The 20,700-nt window shown below is 47.8% G+C and overlaps 1 protein-coding gene across 4 annotated transcripts in view; it reads left to right on the top strand.

Moving 5' to 3' along the window:
• NEBL (nebulette) overlaps positions 1 to 20,700 on the top strand; it is a gene marked incomplete at its 5' end in the record, with an annotated part of 406,620 nt that overhangs the window by 304,613 nt on the left and 81,307 nt on the right. The window contains 2 exons of one of the 4 annotated variants that reach the window (XM_084619775.1): positions 950 to 1,051; positions 19,696 to 19,803. The exons of the other annotated variants lie outside the window; for them this stretch is intronic. Coding sequence (XP_084475901.1) covers positions 950 to 1,051; positions 19,696 to 19,803 — 210 coding nt within the window. The remainder of the gene's footprint in view (positions 1 to 949; positions 1,052 to 19,695; positions 19,804 to 20,700) is intronic. 4 annotated transcript variants of the gene reach the window in all.

The following is a 20,700-nucleotide window of genomic DNA, read 5'->3' as shown; positions in this document are numbered from 1 at the left end:
TGTAAAACCAAGATTTTCAAAGGTGACTAGAGATTATCGTTTCTTAAATTTTAGCTGACCAACTTGATACACCTTAAAGGGCCCTGATTTTCATAGGGTGTGTGCGCAGTATTTTCTAAAACCCAGGCCCCTTTAAGGTGGCTCAAGTTGAGCACCCAGAATCACTAATGTCTTTTGAAAATCTTCACCTTGGTTTTGAATAACTTTGGGACATGTTTTTGCTCTAGTCAGTTGTAGGTACTATACCTACTGCCAGAGTTACACTGCCTTCATAGTGTAAAATCCTAATTTAGCCAGTGGACATAGTTTGAGGTGTGTCACAGAATCTTTTGTGGGTACATCTGCGTGTTCCTTTTTCAATACATTTTAGAAAGAATGTGCAGTGCATCTGCAGGGGAGTTTGTTCAGCTAGAAATATCATGTAACATCCACCCTGTGGGCCAAAGTCCATCTGTTACACTAGTGCAACTCCATTAACTTTAAGGGGATTGCACTGATATAACTGAGTGGTATTTGATCCTTTATTTGAAAGAGGCAGGCACTCTCTCAGCCTAGTCTTGTTCTAAAACTATTTTCAGCCTCTAAAAATAATCTTTTGTAAACTCTGGACCAGATCTTCAGAAATGCTGGTCCATTTTAACTCACTCTGACTTTATTGGGAACAGTGGGAGATCACTATTTCTCAGGCTTAGGCTCTGTATTTGGTTAAACTTGAACCTTGTGAGTGAAGTTCACTGTGTTTCAAATAAAATAAATTTATATTTTTAGAACAGATAAAGCCTGGGAAGGCCTTCTTTTCAGAGCTGATTAGAGCATTAGTGAGACTAGTGTCAGTTCAGGTCACTTAATGATACTTTCTGTTTTGTTAACTATAATGCTTACATTTCCTTTGATAAAACAGAAGCAAATACAGTTTAATTGAGATTAGTATTCATTTCTTTTTTTAAAGGCTGAATATAAGAAACAAAGAGGAGAAATGAATAAGGAGACTGCTGTACTCGGAAGACCAGATTTTGAGCATGCTAAGGAAGTTTCTCAACTTTTAAGTCAAGTAAGATTGTGTCAATCATTCTACAATGACTTCATTCAGATATCTCATTCCTAGTAACATAATCAAATATTTAATCTTTAAAAGATTATCTGTAATTGCATGAAAATTGGAAGAGAATGTTTCCAAAACTATTTCATACTGAACTGCAGTAACTGGTAAATTTAAGATAGTTAGAAAACAGTAGATACAAGTTTTAGACAAAAGTACAATGTGCCGTTTGACTCAATTACAGTTTGTCTGCTGTGGAATTGGTGTTGTGCTATTTTATACAGAGTTTCTAGGATTTCAGAAATATTAACTATCTGTAATTTGTGGCCAGATTCTGCGATCCTTACTCACTTTGCATGGTACCTTACTCCATGATTAGTCCCATGAAGTAATTATGACTTTTTGTGTGTGCCACTGCTCGCCTTTGTGAGTAAAGGGTCAGAATGAGGTCCTCAATATTAAAAAAAAATCTTTACTTACTGTTATTCATTAAAATCAAGGAAATGAGAGAATCAAAATTGGAGTTACTTTAGTTCATATTATTTTATTTGATTACTAGACACAGAGCTATGGGGCCTAAAATTCTACCTTCTGTTCTCTTTTAATAATCTTTACTGCTGCGGTTCAATCCCATTCAGAAACAAAAATTTTCAACATGCTGAGCCGTTCTTTTCACAAGTTCTTTAGCGCCCCATGGCATATCCCTCACTAGTAATCCAATCAATTTGCACTCAAAGCATTTTCCAAATCAAGGGGCAAATTCTGCTTCATGTAGGTGAGCATAACTCCCCTTGATTTGACTAGGTGGTAGTCTTCTCTTGAATTGAAAAGCCATGCAGTACCTTCTAATCTAAATGTATATGCTGAAACAGTATTGTGTTTGGTTTTAAAGAGGGCATGCTCCTTTTGGTAGCACTAAATATTGCCCCCAGATATCTGCTATGTAATAAGAAATTTCATGGGAAATTGCCCTTTTTCTTTCAGGGACACTGTTACTCAAAAGCTATAAAGTTTTTTAAAATAATTTTTACTTGCTTTGTCAAGATCAACTTTGAAACTCAAAATGGATTTTGTTTTCCAATAAGATTTATTTCTTCCACTTTGTAATTTATTAAATGCTAATTTCTGTGCTGACTGAGAAGGCTTGTTTAATAGATTCCTGGTATTTGACTGCATGTTATCACTCACTGCTTTGGAAGCAGGTTGCGCTCTCCCATTCACTTTATAGAAAGGAACATCTGCTAAGCTGTTTAGGTCTCTGTATCAGTGCTAGGAATCAGAGAAAATGTTAGTTGTTAAATTAATTATGAATGATTTTTGAAAATGTGCACTTCTTGTTTTTTTACTTTCTGTGTGAGAGAGCTCACTGGAAAGTCTGGCTGGGTTGTGTACATGTAGACAGTCCTGCAGTGGGATGGCTCTCCAGGTGTACACGACCAGTCAGCCTGTCCTCAATTTCACCAGCTTAGCTGGCCAGCAGATCTTCAAATTGCAAGAGTTACAAAAACAAGGGACAAAAATACTTTTATAAATCCAGCAGGGACATGCCAGGACAGGTGCTATAAACAGGGATACTGCACTTCCCTGCAACAGCTGCATCAGTAGCAGGCTTCAGCTTTCAAACTTCAAGCTGTTTTTGATGCATCCATGTTTATAACACAGAGAGAGCAACAACAAAACCAGAAAACCAAACCATGGCTAGTTTTTGTTAATCAAAAGAAATGTGGGATTTTTGACATAAGTATAATCCCAAAAAATGGGTGAATTTCATCTTTGAACAAAGACCACACATGGCAAATGTCAATCCAGAGTGACTGATTAGAAAATGTATGAGCATGTGAAAATAGCATTTTATCTTGGAAAGTATTTCACAACCTTAACTTAGTGTTCAATATTGGCACAACTGCTGTGATTGTTAGTAACCATCACAGTAATAAAACAGTATTCGCTATAGCCTAGTCTGGTGCTGAGCCATTTCACCATGCAGAACCCAAATTCAATGTACTTCCATCTCTCCTTTCTTATTCTTGGGATTCTCTCTTGAACAGAAACTGCTATTCGTACTAAACTGGAGGTTATGTGATGCAGTCACATGACTATTGGGGGCTATGATGGAAGCTAAATTCCACTTGTGATCTTCCTACAATGGCAGGGTTGCCAGGCCTTCAGGATTGTCCTGGAGTCTCCAGGAATTAAACATTATTCTTTAATTAAGCATTATATCGTGATGAAACCTCCGGGAATACTCCCCACCAAAATTGGCAACCCTATGCAAAGTTGAACCAATGGTATGCAATGTACATTTCATTAGCACATACTAGAGCAGAGGAGCAGCTGAAACAGCCTAGCACACATTGGAGCTGGTCCTTATTGTAAATCAGATGAGCCAGTTGAGGATGGGAAGGTGGCATCTGTGTACTTTTATGTCACATGTATGGTGGAGTGAATGTGTTCTATTATATATATGTTTTCATGCCACCCTAATCATCATAGCACCTTCCAGTAGTGCTTCAAGCAACATAGCTACACATCTGTCACATGTTGTTTGTTCTCTCATCTTTTTCCCAGAGGGAGAAGCACAGGGAGTGGAATGTCCCTTTGTTGTTGTTGTTAAATATACCTCTTGTTATGTGTTTATACTAGACAAGGCAAGAACAAAGAAATGAACCTGGCTCTTGGAGTGGAAAGTGGTGAGGTTTGTGATAGTCCTTAGTTTCTGGTGGAGTTCATTCCACAGTCTTGGACCACCCCAGGGAAGGTTCTTTCTTTACTCTATTGTTGAGAGCTCCATTGTGCCACAGGAGTGAAGCTGTAAATTCCAACCTTCATCTCAGAGCTTTAAGCATTCTTTTAGGTATCCTGGGCCTAGGCCATAGATCACTTTAACGATAAGGACTGAGACCGCTAAATCAATTCATAATTCTATGGAAAGCCAGTTTAGAAAGCAGAGGACAGGTATGATGTGCTCACGATAGCCTGTGTTGCTGAGGAGATGGGCTACAGCATTTTGTACCAGTTGGAGTTTCCTAAGTGCTGAATACTTCATGCCAAGATATATCACATTGTTAAATTCCAGCCAAGAGGCGACAAAGGCATTAATAACTGAGGCAAGGTCTTCATCCACCAGAATGGGATGGAGTTTCTTAGATAACTGGAGATGATAGAAAGCATTACTTGCAGCCATTGTGATGTGAGAGCTCAGCATCCACGGGAAACCAAGAATACTCCTAGACTATGGACTTAATTGAGTAATTGTGGATGTGAACCTGCAATCAAAAGAGACTTCACGGTAGCTGCAAACTCCTCAAAATACTTTCCTCTTCTCACCAGCATAAGCTCTGTTACCATGGGTTCAGCTTCAGCCAGTTGTTATTCATCCATGAGCTGAACTCATCCAAGGACTGGGCCATTTTGGTGGAAGTGGTGTGTTTCTATTTGGTGAAGACAGGTGGAGTTGCGTGTCAGCTGTATATTGCTGGCACTTGAGTTCATGTCGTCTAGTTAACCTAGTGGTCGCATGTATCAGGACTGACAATCCTGAGTGTTCACAAATCATACATTCTTTTTATTTGTCTTCTGCTTCTTGAACCTTTGGATTTCACATTTTTTAGCAGCCAGGAGGGGTAGAAACTTTTTTTTTTCTCAAATGAAAGCTGAGATTCTCAGGTAATCACATTACTCCAGGAGCTGGGGCTTCAAGAAAAATATCAAATATTTCAAGACTCATGATGTAATTGTGAGCATTGGTGACATGGGTGAAAGTAGGACAGGAAGATGATGATGTGTTTTAGTGTTGTACGTATGTGTAGACAGTGCAGTGAGTACAGACAAGGAGAGCAAGGAGAGGTTAGGTGGTGTGGGTGTAACCAAGGGAAAAAGGAAACAAGGGCATGGTAGCTGAACATAGTGAAGAAGATAGTGTTTGACTGACACTCAAGACTGTGCCAAGTCAGGGTCTTTTAAAAAAGAAATAAATCATGTGACACTCAACAGCAAAATGGTGGTGTCACTGGATTAGTGAATTTACCCACAGCACCATCTTTCCCTCTCTTTCTACTTTTAATGCTGATTAAACAGTAACTTAATAGGACCCTGTGAACAAATGAAGCTTTAGTATTTGTTTTCTGATTATTATAAGGCAAATATTATAATTTAGACTATTCTTTATTTTATAATTATAATCTCTATCCTGATAGCACTGAGGTTATGTTTTTGTCCAGCTATACCAGAAGAAAGACGGGAGACACTTGGTATGGCTAATTAGGCCACAACTTTGTTATTAGATCTCTGGGACTACCCGGCAGATTAAAGCGTGCAGTGCAGTGAACTACATGATCATTTCAGTGTTTACCTGGATGCTTCCATTAACCCCCCACCCCTTTCCATCCTGGTCCCCAGCCAACCCGTTGCTGGAACCTTACCAACCCCCCTCAAATGAGGGTCAAGGTAGGCTATAAAAGGGGGGGGGCGGTTTGGATCCCTTCCATACCAATCATGAGCAATTTGAACTCCCCTCCTCCCCACCCCCCATTCAACTCCTTTAACAAACACCTCCTTTAAATCATTTACCTAGTCATTTATCTGGTCATTGTATCCCCTCTGTACTGGATACCTGCACTGGACGTACGTCCCACACTTACGTAATGAGTTGTGACATCATAGTCTAACTCCCATTCCCTACTCACCCTAACAAAGCTCCCCTGAACCCACTGTGGGGAAGGTGGAGAATCCTCCACTCCGCCTTGGCCAATCTGGTGGTGAGAGAAAAATTCCTTCCCAGGCCCCCAAGAAAGGAACAGCTAGCATAATGCCCAGAGCCAGTCATGACCAAACTTGGTATTTTGCCACTTGGTATTTTTGCTGAGAGGGTGGGTGCTGCTCTGCCTGGCTGGGGAAAAAAGGGCTTCTCCTGCCAGGCTTGCCCTTTATCAGCTCCCTTCCCTTCTGGTCTCTGGGGGATGAGTCAGCATTGCCATTCTGACCCGTTTTACTTCTGCAGCATCATCCATGTTTCTCTATCCCCCATACTCTTAAAGCGATATATACCCCTTCACCCGGCAAGGCAGACAATACCACCCCCCCACGCTTAAGGTGCAGTGTGGTCAATCTTCTCAGTTCTATCTGAAATTAGATTGAAAATAATCCACTGATAAATTCAATATTAAATACTCCCATTATGATGTGTAATAATTGGTTTATGGTAATAAACTCTTTTGAATATTTGTATTTTACATTAGATCAATTTGATGTTAATTGTTTGAGGAGGGAAATGATTAGAGCTAGGATTTTGTGTAAAATATACTTTATATTGGTATATCAGTAGACATAATACTGTGTTACTGGGATGTTTAAATCATGAAGAGAAGCCCTAAGATTTTTTTCTCTTTATTTCTTAGCCTAAACTCAGTTAGTAATTGGAGGAACTGACTCTTCCATAAGCTAAACATTTCATTTAACTCTGTGCTTACATTACATTTCTTTCAGTATCTAGGTGTCCAACAAGTTTTTAATTTTCTTAGTATGTTTTTGTGTAGTCATGAGGAAATGCTTTTGCTGTAAGTGTCTCCTTTTTATGCTGGTATGTTCTGGGATCCCAGTGGCTGAAAGATTTAGATTTTGTAGGTTCTTCGTAAATCTGAACAGTGGGTGATGTCATCCACTTATGAAACTGAACACTCTGTCTGAGCAGCTTTGAACTGCAGATTTGATTTTGGAATGTTTCTGTGGAGCTTCAAAAGATACTCTTCTGTCCAGCTGCAATACTGACTTTTACAGCATTTGTGCAAGGCTCGTGAGAAAATTGTTTATCTGAGCTTTATTTGATGCCAGTGGGATCGTCAGGGATGTTGTTATGTGAAAGGCCTGCTAAGTCTGCTCATTCTTGAACAACAATTAGATTGCCAATCCCACACATTTTCTTTAAATTACATACTAAAGAAATAAACAAACAAAAGACCTTAATTAAGATGGTAAATAAATATCCATTAATTTAAACCCACATAATTAGCATCATTTTTAAAAATTCATGACAGTCATTGATAAGCTTCCACCAACATCCTTAATTTTGACTCCCACATCCTTGCTCACTGTCCTACCCAGGTTACAGCATAGCTAGCATCTTGAGAATTTTTTTAAGTAATTGACTAAGAATGTTTTTGTTTTTAATTAATACCTTTTCTTTCAATTTCATTTTATTTCTTGAAGCTACGTTTTCTTCTTTCTTCCTTTCTTCTAAAAGAAAGCTAAAACAATTCTCAAATCCCACCCCTAGTTCCCCTGATGACTTTTTAATTTGCCTGTTCTTCTCCCTCTCTCTCTTAGCCATGTTTCTGGCCCTTCCTTAAAAAGGAAAAAATAGGAAAAGAAAATAAGTAACAAGAGAAAGGTAATATGTGTTTAGCATCCAACAAGATGTTTCCCCTGTGGCTAATCAGAGTTATACTACTACTGGGAGAGATCTTCAGATGCTGTTGGGGTCATCTTACATTACTGCGTTGCTTCCATTTCTTCCTGAAGTGATGTGCTCTGCGTTGGAGTAGAGAGCGGAGGCAATGATGTAATGCAACAAGACAAGACAGCTGGGCCTGGAGGTAATGGGAGATCACTCCCCACAGTATGAACTTTTACAATCACATAGGTGGACAGCCCTCTTAAAGTTGGGACAGTCATCCACATAGGCACCAGTGAGGAGCCCATTGTGGCCTGGTATTCACTCGTTCCTACACAGGCCTGCCCCAGTGACTTAATTAGAAACAATGCTGCAGAATGCTAATGATAATATATTACTGAAATACCGAAATTGAAATGTACTATTACAAAATCCATGTAGACCATGGCCTCAGATCACAGCAGCTGTGGGATGACAAACCAGTTGTATGGAGAGATCCTGTTTGCTCTGATGATTTCACACTTAGCAACAATATTAAAGGCCATATTATGCACTCTGTATGAACAACTTGATGTCATTTGTTGATGATATGATGTAGCCCTAAGTAATTCAGTGTTTATACTCATGTAAATGACTGTACAATGTACTCTGGTCCTCTGGGAATAGTAAGAGGGTTGCATTTGCCATACTGATCTGACCCCTGTATTAGGTGGCTTACTGATTTGGGCTTTCCAATAGAGCATTAATCCTGTCAGATTTGTATTAGGAGCCACACTGGAGATATATCTTTTTAAAAAGGAAAATCCTATAGTGTATCCATATATGTTTTTATAGTGAATATGAAATTGCTATTGATAAAGAGTTTGTCCTTGCATTCACATAGGTGCACCTGCAGTTGATCCAAATCTAATGCAAATATCTAGCAATGTGAACCAGATGAATCTACCATGCAGCCTGATTAATTATTGTATGTGTCTGTACGAAGCTTACTTTAGCACAAGTTCTTTTCATGATAGGTAGCTAAACAGAAGTTTCTCATTGATTGGGAGATTGATGACATACGTGATGAAATCCAATAAAAGCTTTTAATACCAACCAAATAAGTCCACTTATTAATATAACCAAACATAAAGCAGTGTACCGAGAGATAGGTTTTAGAATTGATAGCATACCCACAGATTCTTAAACCTTATGAAAAACAAAGAGAAAAATTCAGGCAATGGAGCACATCAGAGTAGGGCACCAACCAGTTGGCACAGTTTCAGGACCTAATACACCCAACATTTAGGGAATGAAGTCATATCTTTTATACCCATCCTTTATGTAACCATACAGATACAGTACATATTTGACCCTTTTATTTATCATCGTAAACTTATTCCTGCCCCTATCCTGTGGGGCACGAATAAATCGTGTGGCATTCTGGGTATCCATAATTATACTTCTGATCAGTGACCTAAATATTTGTGTCAGTCAGTTTCATAATAAATCATATACGGCAATGCGGTCTAACTGCCTTGTTACTATAGTACAAAATTTTTCGAAAGCCCGCAAACTGTCCCCCTATTTCAAGTTAACTTTTGCAAGCTTATGGCATTACCTGTCCTTCTGTGGTCATTTGTTTGTCACATAGAATGTGAAGGCATACTTCTTGAATTGGGATTAAGTCCTCAGGCATACATTAACTAACCTAAAAATCAAGCCTGTCACACCATGCCTCACACTAGTTAAAACAGGCCTTTTTACTATAGCAAAGCCTAACAACCCAATTATTTGTGTTCTCTTACTTGCCCCCAAGCTTGTTTCAATCTAATAAATATTAAACATCTCAGTATTATACCCAATAATGTCATTACTAACAAAAGGGTGAAATATCAAATTTAGAGATCAAACAGAGCCATAGGTCAGCAACCAGAAGTCAATAGATATTCATTCCCAGAGTCAGTCAGTCTGCTAGTTTATAAAGTTTTTCATATTTTCACAAAAAGAGTCTTTTTTAAAAAATACAATATTTTGGAATTCGCTTCCTTTGAGAAAGAAATCTGGTTTCTCTGATAGTAATGCAGTTCTTGAATGTATATAATTCATAGTGTTTTTTCAAGTGACTGGCTTTTGTTTTTTGTTATTCCTATTAATCAAATATTGGAAATGGTACGTACATATAATATGGTGGTATAAACTAAAACGGGAGGTGATTATTTTGCAACATGGAAAAAAAATTTTTTTAAAGAAGAAAACTCTTCCCTGTATAAAATTTGACAAAAAATTAAATTTTTGAAAACAGAACTTCTGAGGTGTTTTAATTACTTTATGGGACACTGATATGGGAATAAAGACAAAAAAGCTGCATACTAATTGCAGAGTGTGGCAGAAGATAATGGATGTAAAGTAGGTTTAGATATCTGGTGTCTGATTTATAGTCACAAAAATAACATAATTCAGAATCAATTCTGAACCTTATTTTGCTCTGTTATGCTCAGCAGTTGCAAAGCATTAAGGCATTGTATGTAAAGTTTCCAGATGTTTGATGACCCAAGTACTGGCTATGCATGACATGGATGGAAGATGGCTATGCATGACATGATGGGTTGAGGATGTGCAGGTTTAAATTAAATGTTGAGGTGTATTTTTTACTTTTTAAAAATAGTTTATCTACTTTAAATGTGGTTGTCTGCACCTTTTACCCCTATCTTTTCCCTTTTTTAAAAAAATCCAAACCTCACAGATAGAGATTTAGTTTAGCTTCACAACACTCCAATGAAATAGACACTGTCCCCATTTTTAGGTGAAGAAACTGAGGCATGGATGGATTTTGTGTTACCAAAGGTCACAAAGGAAATATGTTGCTGAGCTGGATATGTAACTCAGGGCTCCAGTTGCCCAGCCTTATACAAACTGGATGAAATATTGGCCTTGTTGGCATCAGTGGGAAAACTTGTATTAGCTACAGTGAGGTCTGAATTTCACTCCAGCTCACTCTATAACTGAGGGAATAATTTACAGCAAATAGTTTTATTTCCTCCCATTTATCTATTCAAAAGTATTTTACATTTTTGTCAAAAAAAATACCTCTGTGGAGTATTCAACAGTCTATATTTGCTACTCAAACTGTGTTAGTTGTGTTTAGTCAGGTAAATCAAGTGGTTTTATTATTTTTTGTTTATATAAGCACTTTGGTGAAAACGTTTGTGTGTACAAATCTAAAAGTTTAATTCTATGCCAGTGAAATTCAGTCAAATGAAAGTTAGTGGAAAACCAGCACATAATGGGCATAGGTGTGGCTGAAGTGAGTTCATTTCTAAATTCAAGTGAATAGTCCTGGCGACATTTTTGAGTGGATGTATGATCCCAGATGTGCCCGGCTGTTCTGTACCCTCTCCACAAGAATGTGCTATCAACAATAGTGTCATTAGTGGGTGATACTGAAGATATATTTCTGTTTATTACTTTTGTGTAAAACCATTTTTGACTATAAACCTACTGTGACAAAGTTGCTCCTCTACCTTGGTGGGTCTTGCGCTTATTGGCGGATGTGCTCACCTTGGAGCTTCACGGCAGCCCTCAGCTTGGCCATTTTTCTGAATTCACAGTCCAGGTCGACGACTCCTGTGTCTGACCAGGAGTTGGGAGGTTTGGGGGGACCCAGGCCCGCCCTCTACTCCGGGTTCCAGCCCAGGGCCCTGTGGAATGCAGCTGTCTAGAGTGCCTCCTGGAACAGCTGTGCGACAGCTACAACTCCTTGGGCTACTTCCCCATGGCCTCCTCCCAACACCTTCTTTATTCTCACCATAGGACCTTCCTCCTGGTGTCCGATAATGCTTATACTCCTCAGTCCTCCAACAGTCCGCGTTCTCACTCTCAGCTCCTAGTGCCTCTTGCTCCTAGCTCCTCACATGCGCACCACAAACTGAAGTGAGCTCCTTTTAAAACCCAGGTGCCCTGATTAGCCTGCCTTAATTGATTCTAGCAGCTTCTTGATTGGCTGCAGGTGTTCTAATCAGCCTGTCTGTCTTAATTGTCTCCAGAAGGTTCCTGATTGTTCTGGACCCTTCCCTGTTAAGGAGCCGGAATCGTTCTTCACTCGCTCCTGAGCTATTTGCTTTCCTTTCTTTCCTAAAGCCCCCCGGCCCGGATTTTTCACACTTTTCCCTTTGCTTAGTTTCCCCCCCCGCGTTTGGGCCGGACGCTTTGTTTTTTTGGTTTCGTTTTTTCCCGTTTTTTTGAGCTGCGTTAGTGTGCTGGCCGGTCGCCAGCACCCCCCCCCCCGATGCCTGCTTTTGGACTTTGCTCCTTGCTTACTTGAAACCCTCGGAGGAGGGGGGGAGGACTGCCAACCTGCTGTCCGGAGAGGGGAGTGGACCCCCCCAGGCCCAGCTGTTTTGCTTTTTGCCTGGACTTTTTCCGAGAGCCTTGGGACAGAGCCAACAGCTGTAGCAGACGCCAGAGGCCGGAGAACTCCCGGGCAGCTATGAATCATCGTGGAGAGAGGCCGTAAGACTGAGGGATTTCTTTTGAATTTCTACCCTCGGGGGGGGGAGTTGACTGCATTTCAGCTGCGCCTGCGGCGGCACAGGGGTGTAGCAGGGAGCTACCCCCAGATCCATCGGTGCCCCCAACCCCCCCCACCACTATTACAACTATCACGGCCCCCGCTGCTTCGTCCCTGCTGGCAATCTGCCATCTGCCTTCGGATCCAGCTGTTTGCTTTGGACTTTGCCTTTTGGACCAGGCATAACAACCAACCAAGCGAGACTCTTTGGACACTTGTGGTGGGTTGTCCCCCCCCCACCCCACCCCCCCCCGGATTGTTTACCCCATAGCCTACCCCTACTACCGGACCCCGATTTTTGCCCCCTCCCCCTCCCAGTGTTTCCCTGTCTCTCCCTGCTTACAATGGCAGAGAAGGAGGGACGCAAGGCCCCTCCACCGAAATTGGTTGCCCCTTCCCCATCTACCCTCCTGCCCACCCCTCAAGATTTCCCCACCGCCTCCATTGTTAGAACCCCTGCCACCGCCCCCGCTGGGGCATCGGCAGTGGGAGGCACCGGGGCGATTACTATTGCTGCTCTGGTTCCTGCCCCACTAGATTCTAGGAACCCTCCCCCAGTTAGACGGAAAAATCGAAGCGGGCCAAGAGGGAAGGGCCCCGCTAATGCCGCTGGACCCTCCGTGGCAGAGGCCGCCCCCGCCACAGTGGCCTCGTCATCGATCGCAGCACCCCTCCCAGCTGTTCCCTCCACCAGCTCTGCGACCATCCCTCCCCCGGCCCCCAGGACGTATGCCCGGGTGGCGACAGGCCCCCCCTCACCTGCCGCCTCCTCATCTCGCCCTCCCACTGCCTCCGCTGCCATTACCAGTAGTCGGGGCCCTCTTCCCGCCCTGACCAGGAAGCACGGTGTTCGTTGCCTCCTAGTACCCGCCTCGCCCCACGTGGAGGCATACGTGCAGGCGTTGGCGAAAGTGGTAGGACCCATGGCCATTGTGGCGGCCTCCAAGATGTATGGGAAGGTCGTTCTCTTTCTGGCCTCGGAGACTGCCGCCCAGGAGGCGGTGGAGAAGGGCCTAGTGGTGGGGGGGGTGTTTCTCCCCCTGGAACCGCTAGAAGATCTGGGCGTTCGCTTCGTCCTCACCTCCGTTCCTCCCTTTTTACCTAATGTTGCCCTGTTACCTGCTCTTTCTGCCCTGGGGAAGCTTGTTTCTGTTATTAGCCCTCTCCCGTTAGGCTGCAAGGACCCCGCCCTCCGTCACGTCCTATCGTTCCGCCGGCAAGTGCAGATTTTACTGCCGGCGGGGGTGCGTGACGGAGAGGCGCTCGAGGGGTCCTTCCTAGTTCCCTACCAGGGAGCCCGCTATAGGGTCTTTTATTCCACCGGAGAGGCCCGGTGCTACCTCTGCCGCTCGGCAGGGCATGTCCGCAGGGACTGCCCTTTGGCCCGGGGGAGAGGGGCACCTGAGACCCCCGAGACCCGGCGGGATATCGGCCCTGTTGTTGCCGACACCCCTGGCCACCCGGCACCCGACACCACCCCCCCTCCCACCCGATCCACCGCTGCCCCCGTCCGGGCCCAAGAGGCACTCCTCCAACAACGCCCGGGCGACCACGGGAGTCCCACTCTTGCCGTAACCACCTCGGCAGAGCCTATGGAGGGGGGTGTGGCAAAGCTTTTACCGGGTGCAGGAGAGGGCTCGCCCCAAGGAGAACCCCCCGCCCCTAATGCTGCCTTACCGCTACCCCCCCAAACCCCTGAACCTCTGCCTCCGCGCCCCGCTCCGTCCCCTGCTACTCCACCCCCGGACGACGCCATGGAGGGCTGGACTGTAGTCCAGGGGAAGCGAGGCAAGCGGAGGGCTCGAGCTCCGCTGCATTCATCTGACGCGGAAGCCCCCCGGAAGACCAGGAAGGGAGGTACCGACCCTGAGCCTCCCGCCTCGGCCACGAGTGAGATCCATTCGCTGGTGTCGGGAGGTGAAGATAGACCAGCATTGGAGGGTGGAATCCCCCCTCCGCGGGGGACCCTCCCCTCCGAAGCCCCGGGGGAAGCCCCTTCTAACCAGATACCACCTGAACTCCCAACGAACCCCGACGTGACCGCCGAGGCGGGCCCTAGCGGAGAGGCCCCTGGGGTGGTGGGAGTCGGCCTCTCCTCTGTGTACGCAGAGATTGAAGCCCTGGATTTGACCCCGGTCACCCAGGGAGGGGATGATTTACTGCCGGCCGGCCTCGATTTGGGCAATCTCACCCCAGGCCCCCTCTCCCCATGCCCTTTCCCCCTGACTGCCTTTCCGGGTGAGCACCCCACGGAAAGTGGTTTACCGCCTGGGGCCATGGCTGCCACGACCACCCCGGAGCCAGTACCTAGCATTCCTCGGAGTCCCCTCCCTTGCCCCTTCACCCCCGACCCTGCTCGAGAGGCGCCTTCTTTTCGCTGTGCGCCTCCTGAAGCCCAGGGCCTTACCTCTGCCCCTGCCCCCACCCCTATTCCGGTTCAGTCTCCCTCCTCCTGCAAGGCTACCGCCGCCCCTGGGGTTATTTCTTTTCCGCCTTTTGCAGATTCCCCCCAGGGAGCAGTCTTTATGTTTTCTAGTTGCGACTCCCCAGGAGTTGCACCTTTCCCCCTGCCATCCCCGTCCGCCCCAAGGCACGAGATGGAGTTAGTAACCCCAGCCTGTCAGACACCCCGTCGGCGGTCCGCACCCTGCCTACCCGCCTTAGCGGACCACGCAGCTGCATCAAAAGCCCCACCAGGGACTGCTCTGGGAGTTGTAACCCTACCCCCCCATGAGCTGCAGCATGCATTACGGGAGTTCTTGAAACGATGCCGTGGTGCCCGCGATAGGGCACAGCTGGCTCTCCAGCAATGGGGGGACTTTGATCGACTCCTTCGGGCCGCGAGAGCCCTTATGAGGGAGGGTAGAGGGCAAGGGAAGGGCGGTGCCGCGGCCTACGAGCGGGCCCGCAGCTTCCGGAAAGAGTTACTTACTCACGGGATGGGACACGGGTTGCTACGCGACCCGCCGGGGGCCATGAGTACCCCCACCCCTGAGAACTCCCCACCCCCCCAGCCCTCCGCATGACACCTCTCATCATTGTAACCCTGAACACCAGGGGCTGTAGGATGGCTCTCCGCAGGTCCCAGGTGCTCTCCTACCTTCGGGAGGGGAGGTACTCTGTGGTTTTCCTGCAGGAGACCCACACGGACCCAACCGCCGAGGATAGGTGGCGGCTGGAATGGGGGGACGGGGTATACTTTAGCCACTGCACGGCTTGGCAAGCTGGAGTGGCGACCCTGTTCTCCCCCACCCTGCGGCCCGAGGTGCTCGGAGTCACTGAGGCCGTGCCGGGCCACTCGTTGCACCTCCGAGTTCGTTTGGAGGGGCTCGTGGTCAATTTTGTTAATATCTATGCCCCGCAAGTGAGCTCACAGCGGCCGCAATTTTACCAGCAGGTGTCCGAATTTCTCGACACCCTGGATTCACACGAGTGCCTGATCCTGGGAGGGGACTTTAACACCACCCTCGAGGAACGGGACCGCTCGGGGGCCGAGCCGAGCCCGGCCGCCGCGATCATTCTTCGAGACATAGTCGACTATCACTCCCTAGTGGACGTCTGGCGTGACCATCACCCAGATGATACTTCCACGTTTACCTTCGTTCGGGTGGAGGCCCGTCGGTCGCACCGCTCTCGGTTAGACCGTATTTATCTATCCCGTCTCCATCTTTCACAGGCCCACTCCTCCACCATTCGGCCGGCCCCTTTTTCCGACCATCATTTGGTTGCCGTCACGGTCTCCCTCCGTGCAGAGGGACCGGGGCCGGCTTACTGGCACTTTAATAACAGCCTGTTGGAGGACGAGAGCTTTGTGATGTCCTTCCGGGAGTTTTGGCTGGCCTGGCGGGAGCAGTGGCGTGCCTTTCCCTCGGTGCGGCGATGGTGGGATTTAGGGAAGGTGCGCGCCAAGCTCTTCTGCCGCAACTACACTCGGGGCACCAGCCGACGGAGAAATGCGGCGATAGAGCAGTTGGAACGGGAGGTCTTAGAGCTGGAGAGGCGCCTGGCCGCCAGCCCCGGGGACCCGTCCCTCTGCGGAGCGTGCCGGGAGAAGCGGGAGGAACTTCGAGCCCTCGAGGACCACCGGGCCCGAGGTGCCTTTGTCCGGTCCCGCATCCGCCTCCTTCAGGAGATGGATCGCGGCTCCCGCTTCTTCTACGCCCTGGAGAAAACGAGGGGGGCCAAAAAACACGTCACCTGCCTTCTAGCGGAAGACGGCACCCCCCTCACGGATCCGGAGGAGATGTGTGGGAGGGCCCGTGACTTCTACGCAAACCTTTTCTCCCCGGATCCGACCGATCCTGGCGCTTGCGGGGTGCTCTGGGAGGAACTCCCCACGGTCAGCGTGGGCGACCGAGACCGGCTAGAGCTGCCTCTCACCCTGGCCGAGTTCTCGGAAGCCCTCCGTCGCATGCCCACCAATAAATCTCCGGGCATGGACGGGCTGACCGTGGAGTTTTACCGCGCGTTCTGGGACATCCTTGGCCCAGACCTAGTCACTGTCTGGGCTGAGTCCTTGCAGGGCGGGGTCCTCCCTCTCTCGTGCAGACGAGCGGTGCTCGCCTTGCTGCCGAAGAAGGGGGACCTCCGCGACTTACGAAACTGGCGTCCCCTCTCACTCCTTAGCACGGATTATAAAATCGTAGCGAAAGCAATCTCGCTGCGGCTAGGGTCCGTGATGGCGGACGTGATTCACCCAGACCAGACCTATACTGTCCCGGGTCGCAGCATTTTTGACAACCTCTTTTTAGTCCGAGACCTTTTGGAACTCGGGCGGAGAGATGGTCTGTCGTTCGCCCTCCTGTCTCTCGATCAGGAGAAGGCGTTCGATAGGGTAGATCATGGGTACCTCCTGAGCACCCTGCGAGCGTTTGGATTCGGACCTCAGTTTGTGAGTTTTCTCCGGGTGCTGTACGCCTCCGCGGAGTGTCTGGTTAGGCTCAACTGGACCCTGACCGAACCGGTCAGCTTCGGGCGAGGGGTGCGGCAGGGGTGTCCCCTCTCAGGCCAGCTGTACGCTCTGGCGATCGAGCCTTTCCTCTGTCTCCTCCGCAAGAGGTTGACGGGGTTGGTGCTGCGGGAGCCGGAGCTGCGGCTGGTCCTGTCGGCGTACGCCGATGACGTCCTCCTCGTGGTCCAGGACCCGGGCGACTTGGCGCGAGTGGAGGCATGCCAAGCCATCTTTTCGGCAGCCTCCTCCGCCCGAGTCAACTGGGTCAAGAGCTCTGGCTTGGCGGTGGGGGGCTGGCGGCAGGTAAGCCCCCTCCCACCCGCGCTTCAGACCATCCGGTGGAGTGCCGGCCCTCTGCTCTATCTCGGCGTTTACCTTTCTGCAACGCACCCTTCTCCGCCGGAGAACTGGCAAAATTTGGAAGGCGGCGTGATTGAGCGGATCAGGAAATGGACGAGGCTACTCCGATGTCTCTCCCTTCGGGGGAGAGCACTGGTGCTTAACCAACTAGTCCTGTCCACGCTCTGGTACCGGCTCAACACCCTAGCCCCGGCCCCGGGTTTCCTGTCCCACCTCCGGAGATTGATTCTGGAGTTCTTTTGGTCAGGATTGCACTGGGCCCCTGTTGGAGTTCTCCACTTGCCCCTGAAGGAAGGAGGGCAGGGCCTGAAGTGTCTGTACACTCAGGTCCGCGTTTTCCGCCTCCAGGCCCTGCAGAGGCTCCTTTATAGTGCAGGTAGTTCGACGTGGAGCATATTGGCGCATGCCTTTTTACGCCGCTTCCATGGGCTCCGATATGACCGACAGCTCTTTTATCTTTGTCCGAGAGGTTTTCCGCGAGACCTCTCTGGGCTACCGGATTTCTACCAGGACCTCCTCCGGGCCTGGAAACTGTTCTCAACGACCAGGTCCGTGGCGGCCATCGTGGGGGCAGATCTCCTCACGGAGCCCCTGCTACACAACCCCCAACTTTGTGTGCAGGCGGCGGAGTCCCGCACGGTGCGCCAGAGGTTGGTCCTGGCGGGAGTTACGAGGGTCGGGGACCTCCTGGACTACGACCGGGGGGACTGGCTGGATCCCCTGACGCTCGCTCGACGCATGGGGCTCTCCAGCCTTCGCACCCCCCGGCGCGTGCTTCAGGAGGTGGGGGCCGCTTTGACCCCCGCCGCTCGGGCTTATGTTAGCCGAGCCTTGTGCGAGGGCGCGCCCCGCCCATCCCTTACCCCAGGCCCGCCGGACCTTTCCATCGGGCCCCTACCCTGCCGATCCCAACACACCCCTCATCCTTTCACTGCGAGCCGGCTGCATGAACTGCAACCGGTCGGTTTTCAAGTTGCATCACGGAAATATTTATATACACTCACGCTCCATACCCTTCATGCCCGCACCCTGGTGTCCCGCCCCGATACAAAGTGGCGAGATCTCTTACCACCTTTGGAGGGTGAGCAACCTCGGTGGGCCAGCCTGTACTCCACCTTGGTCCCGAGGCCCGTCGGGGACATCAGTTGGCGGCTCCTTCACGGGGCTGTGAGCACGGGCGTGTTTTTGACACGTTTTACCTCCCTTCCGGAGACTTGCCCTTTTTGCAACGTGAGGGAAACCCTGGCGCACGTCTATTTAGAGTGTGCCAGATTGCAGCCTCTTTTTCGGCTCCTCACAAATATTCTTTTGCGCTTTTGGCTTCATTTTTCTCCCCACCTCTTTATCTATACACTCCCCATCCGTGGCCCCACCAAGTCGCGGGATCTCCTGGTTAGCCTCCTCCTAGCCTTGGCTAAAACAGCCATTTATAAGACCAGAGAGCGGAGGTTGGCTCATGAGGCGTCCTGCGATTGTGAGGCCGTTTTCCGACTCTCAGTACATTCACGTATCCGGGCGGAGTTCCTCTGGGCAGCGTCCACCGACTCCCTTGACACCTTCGAGGAGCGGTGGGCGCTGTCCGGGGTTCTCTGCTCGGTGACCCCGTCCGGTTCCCTCCGTCTGACCCTCTGATTGAGGGAAAGAGCGAGAGCCGCCAGTCACAGCCGTTAGTTGCTGTGAATACCATCATTATTGTCTTCTAGGAGGGGTCCTATAATACATGGGTGTACCCCCCTCCCTCCCAACCACCCACCCCGCAGCCGTGCCCATCTTGTCGGGCACTCTCAGGAGAGGGAGGGTCGGTGACCCTGGGCGCGGCACTAGGTAACTCGAGAGGGTGGAAGACCACGAGTGTCGAGGAAGCCCCCCCGCTCTAGGCCACCAGGTAACTCAGGAGGGTGGAAGACCACGAGTGTCGAGGAAGCCCCCCCGCTCTGGGCCTGGGCTAACCTGAACACCTCTCCCTCCTGAAAGCTGTTGTGTTATACCTTTTGATTGCGTTGTTTTGTTGCTAAGTTTTTTTTTATCCTTTTGTATTCTTTGTAACTGTTACAAATAAATTTCCTTTCTGTTTCAAAAAAAAAAAAAAAAAAAAAAAAAAACCTTCCCTGTTACCTTACCCAGGGAAAAGGGACCTACTTAACCCAGGGCTAATATATCTGCCCTCTATTTCTCTCCTGTAGCCATCGGGCCCGACCCTGTCACACTACATTAACATAATAAAACAGTTCTTACATAAAACATATTCTTCTCTCTCCATATTTGTTGTAACCTTCACTTTTGTATAATGTTTGGTGATTTAGGGATGGAGAATTTGTCTTCATTTAAACTCCTCAGTAATTTCTCAATTCTTCATGCCTCCTTTCAGTGTAACATTTCAATATAAAATGTGTTTGCTCTGGTGGCAGGTTAAATACAAAGAGCAATTCAATAAGGAAATGAAGAACCACCAGTATAACCCTCTTGGCAGTGCTTCTTTCAAGCAAGCACAGATGGCATCCAGCTTGGCGAGTGATGTAAGTGCAGTTGTTCTGTATTCTACCTCTCAGCGTGTACGGTATATTGATCGTGGTATTCTGTAAACATCATAACTTTCTTGTGAACAATGGTGCATCTTATTTGATTTACCAAGAGCAACCACTCACAATATGTATTATATCTGCATCTGCAAGAACTGGGAAATTGAATTTAGAGTTTAACATGGAGATCAGTTTGAAAGCTGGTTGAAAGTAGACTTCAGAGCCGAACCTATATTATGTGGGACCCATTGCATAGTAGTACGTATAGGGCACCAGCCAGTTCAACCCCCACTTATGAATAAGCCCTTCTTCTGCTAGTGCCTACAGTGCACCCTTCATTGCCCTTTCCTGCCTGCAACCCTCTTCAGGCTGTGACAAATCCCAGCTCCTTGTTTGTGAGGCTCCAAAGATTTTGATGAATTGCTGTGTGTGCACATGAATCGGGAGATGGAGCCAAAGTGCAGCATTTCAAGAAAGGAGAGTAGTTAGGGGATTTAATGTAAGTCACTGCCTGCTGCAGTCAGACTCAGATGGGAGAAAGCACATGTGCCATGTGGTGCTGCAATGCCAACAGAATGTTTAACAATGCTTTCATGTGGCTAATGTCATAAATTTGGGCTGTTCTTAGAGGCAGTACTGTGGTGCTGGATAACTTAGGGGCAGATTGTACATGGCCCCTTTGGGGGTGTGCAAAGAAAGGGAGGTTGAATCTTACTCCCCCTTTGTGTGGTTTGGGTAATTGCCAGGCACAGTTGTGCAGGGACTGCTCCCTCTTTACTCTGCAAAGGCTGCACAGTGCTCTGAAGAGTACAGGCGCCCTGTCTTCTCTGCCACTGTCCAGTGGAGTAAGATCTGTAAAATAGTAAAAAAAAAAAAAAAAAAAAAAATCATGCC

The sequence above is a fragment of the Lepidochelys olivacea genome (assembly GCF_965140295.1).
Source record: "Lepidochelys olivacea isolate rLepOli2 genome assembly, chromosome: 2".
In the NCBI taxonomy this organism is placed as follows: Eukaryota; Metazoa; Chordata; order Testudines; family Cheloniidae; genus Lepidochelys; species Lepidochelys olivacea.
Note: the sequence above shows the minus strand (reverse complement) of the source record. Positions and strands in the feature narration are given on the sequence as shown.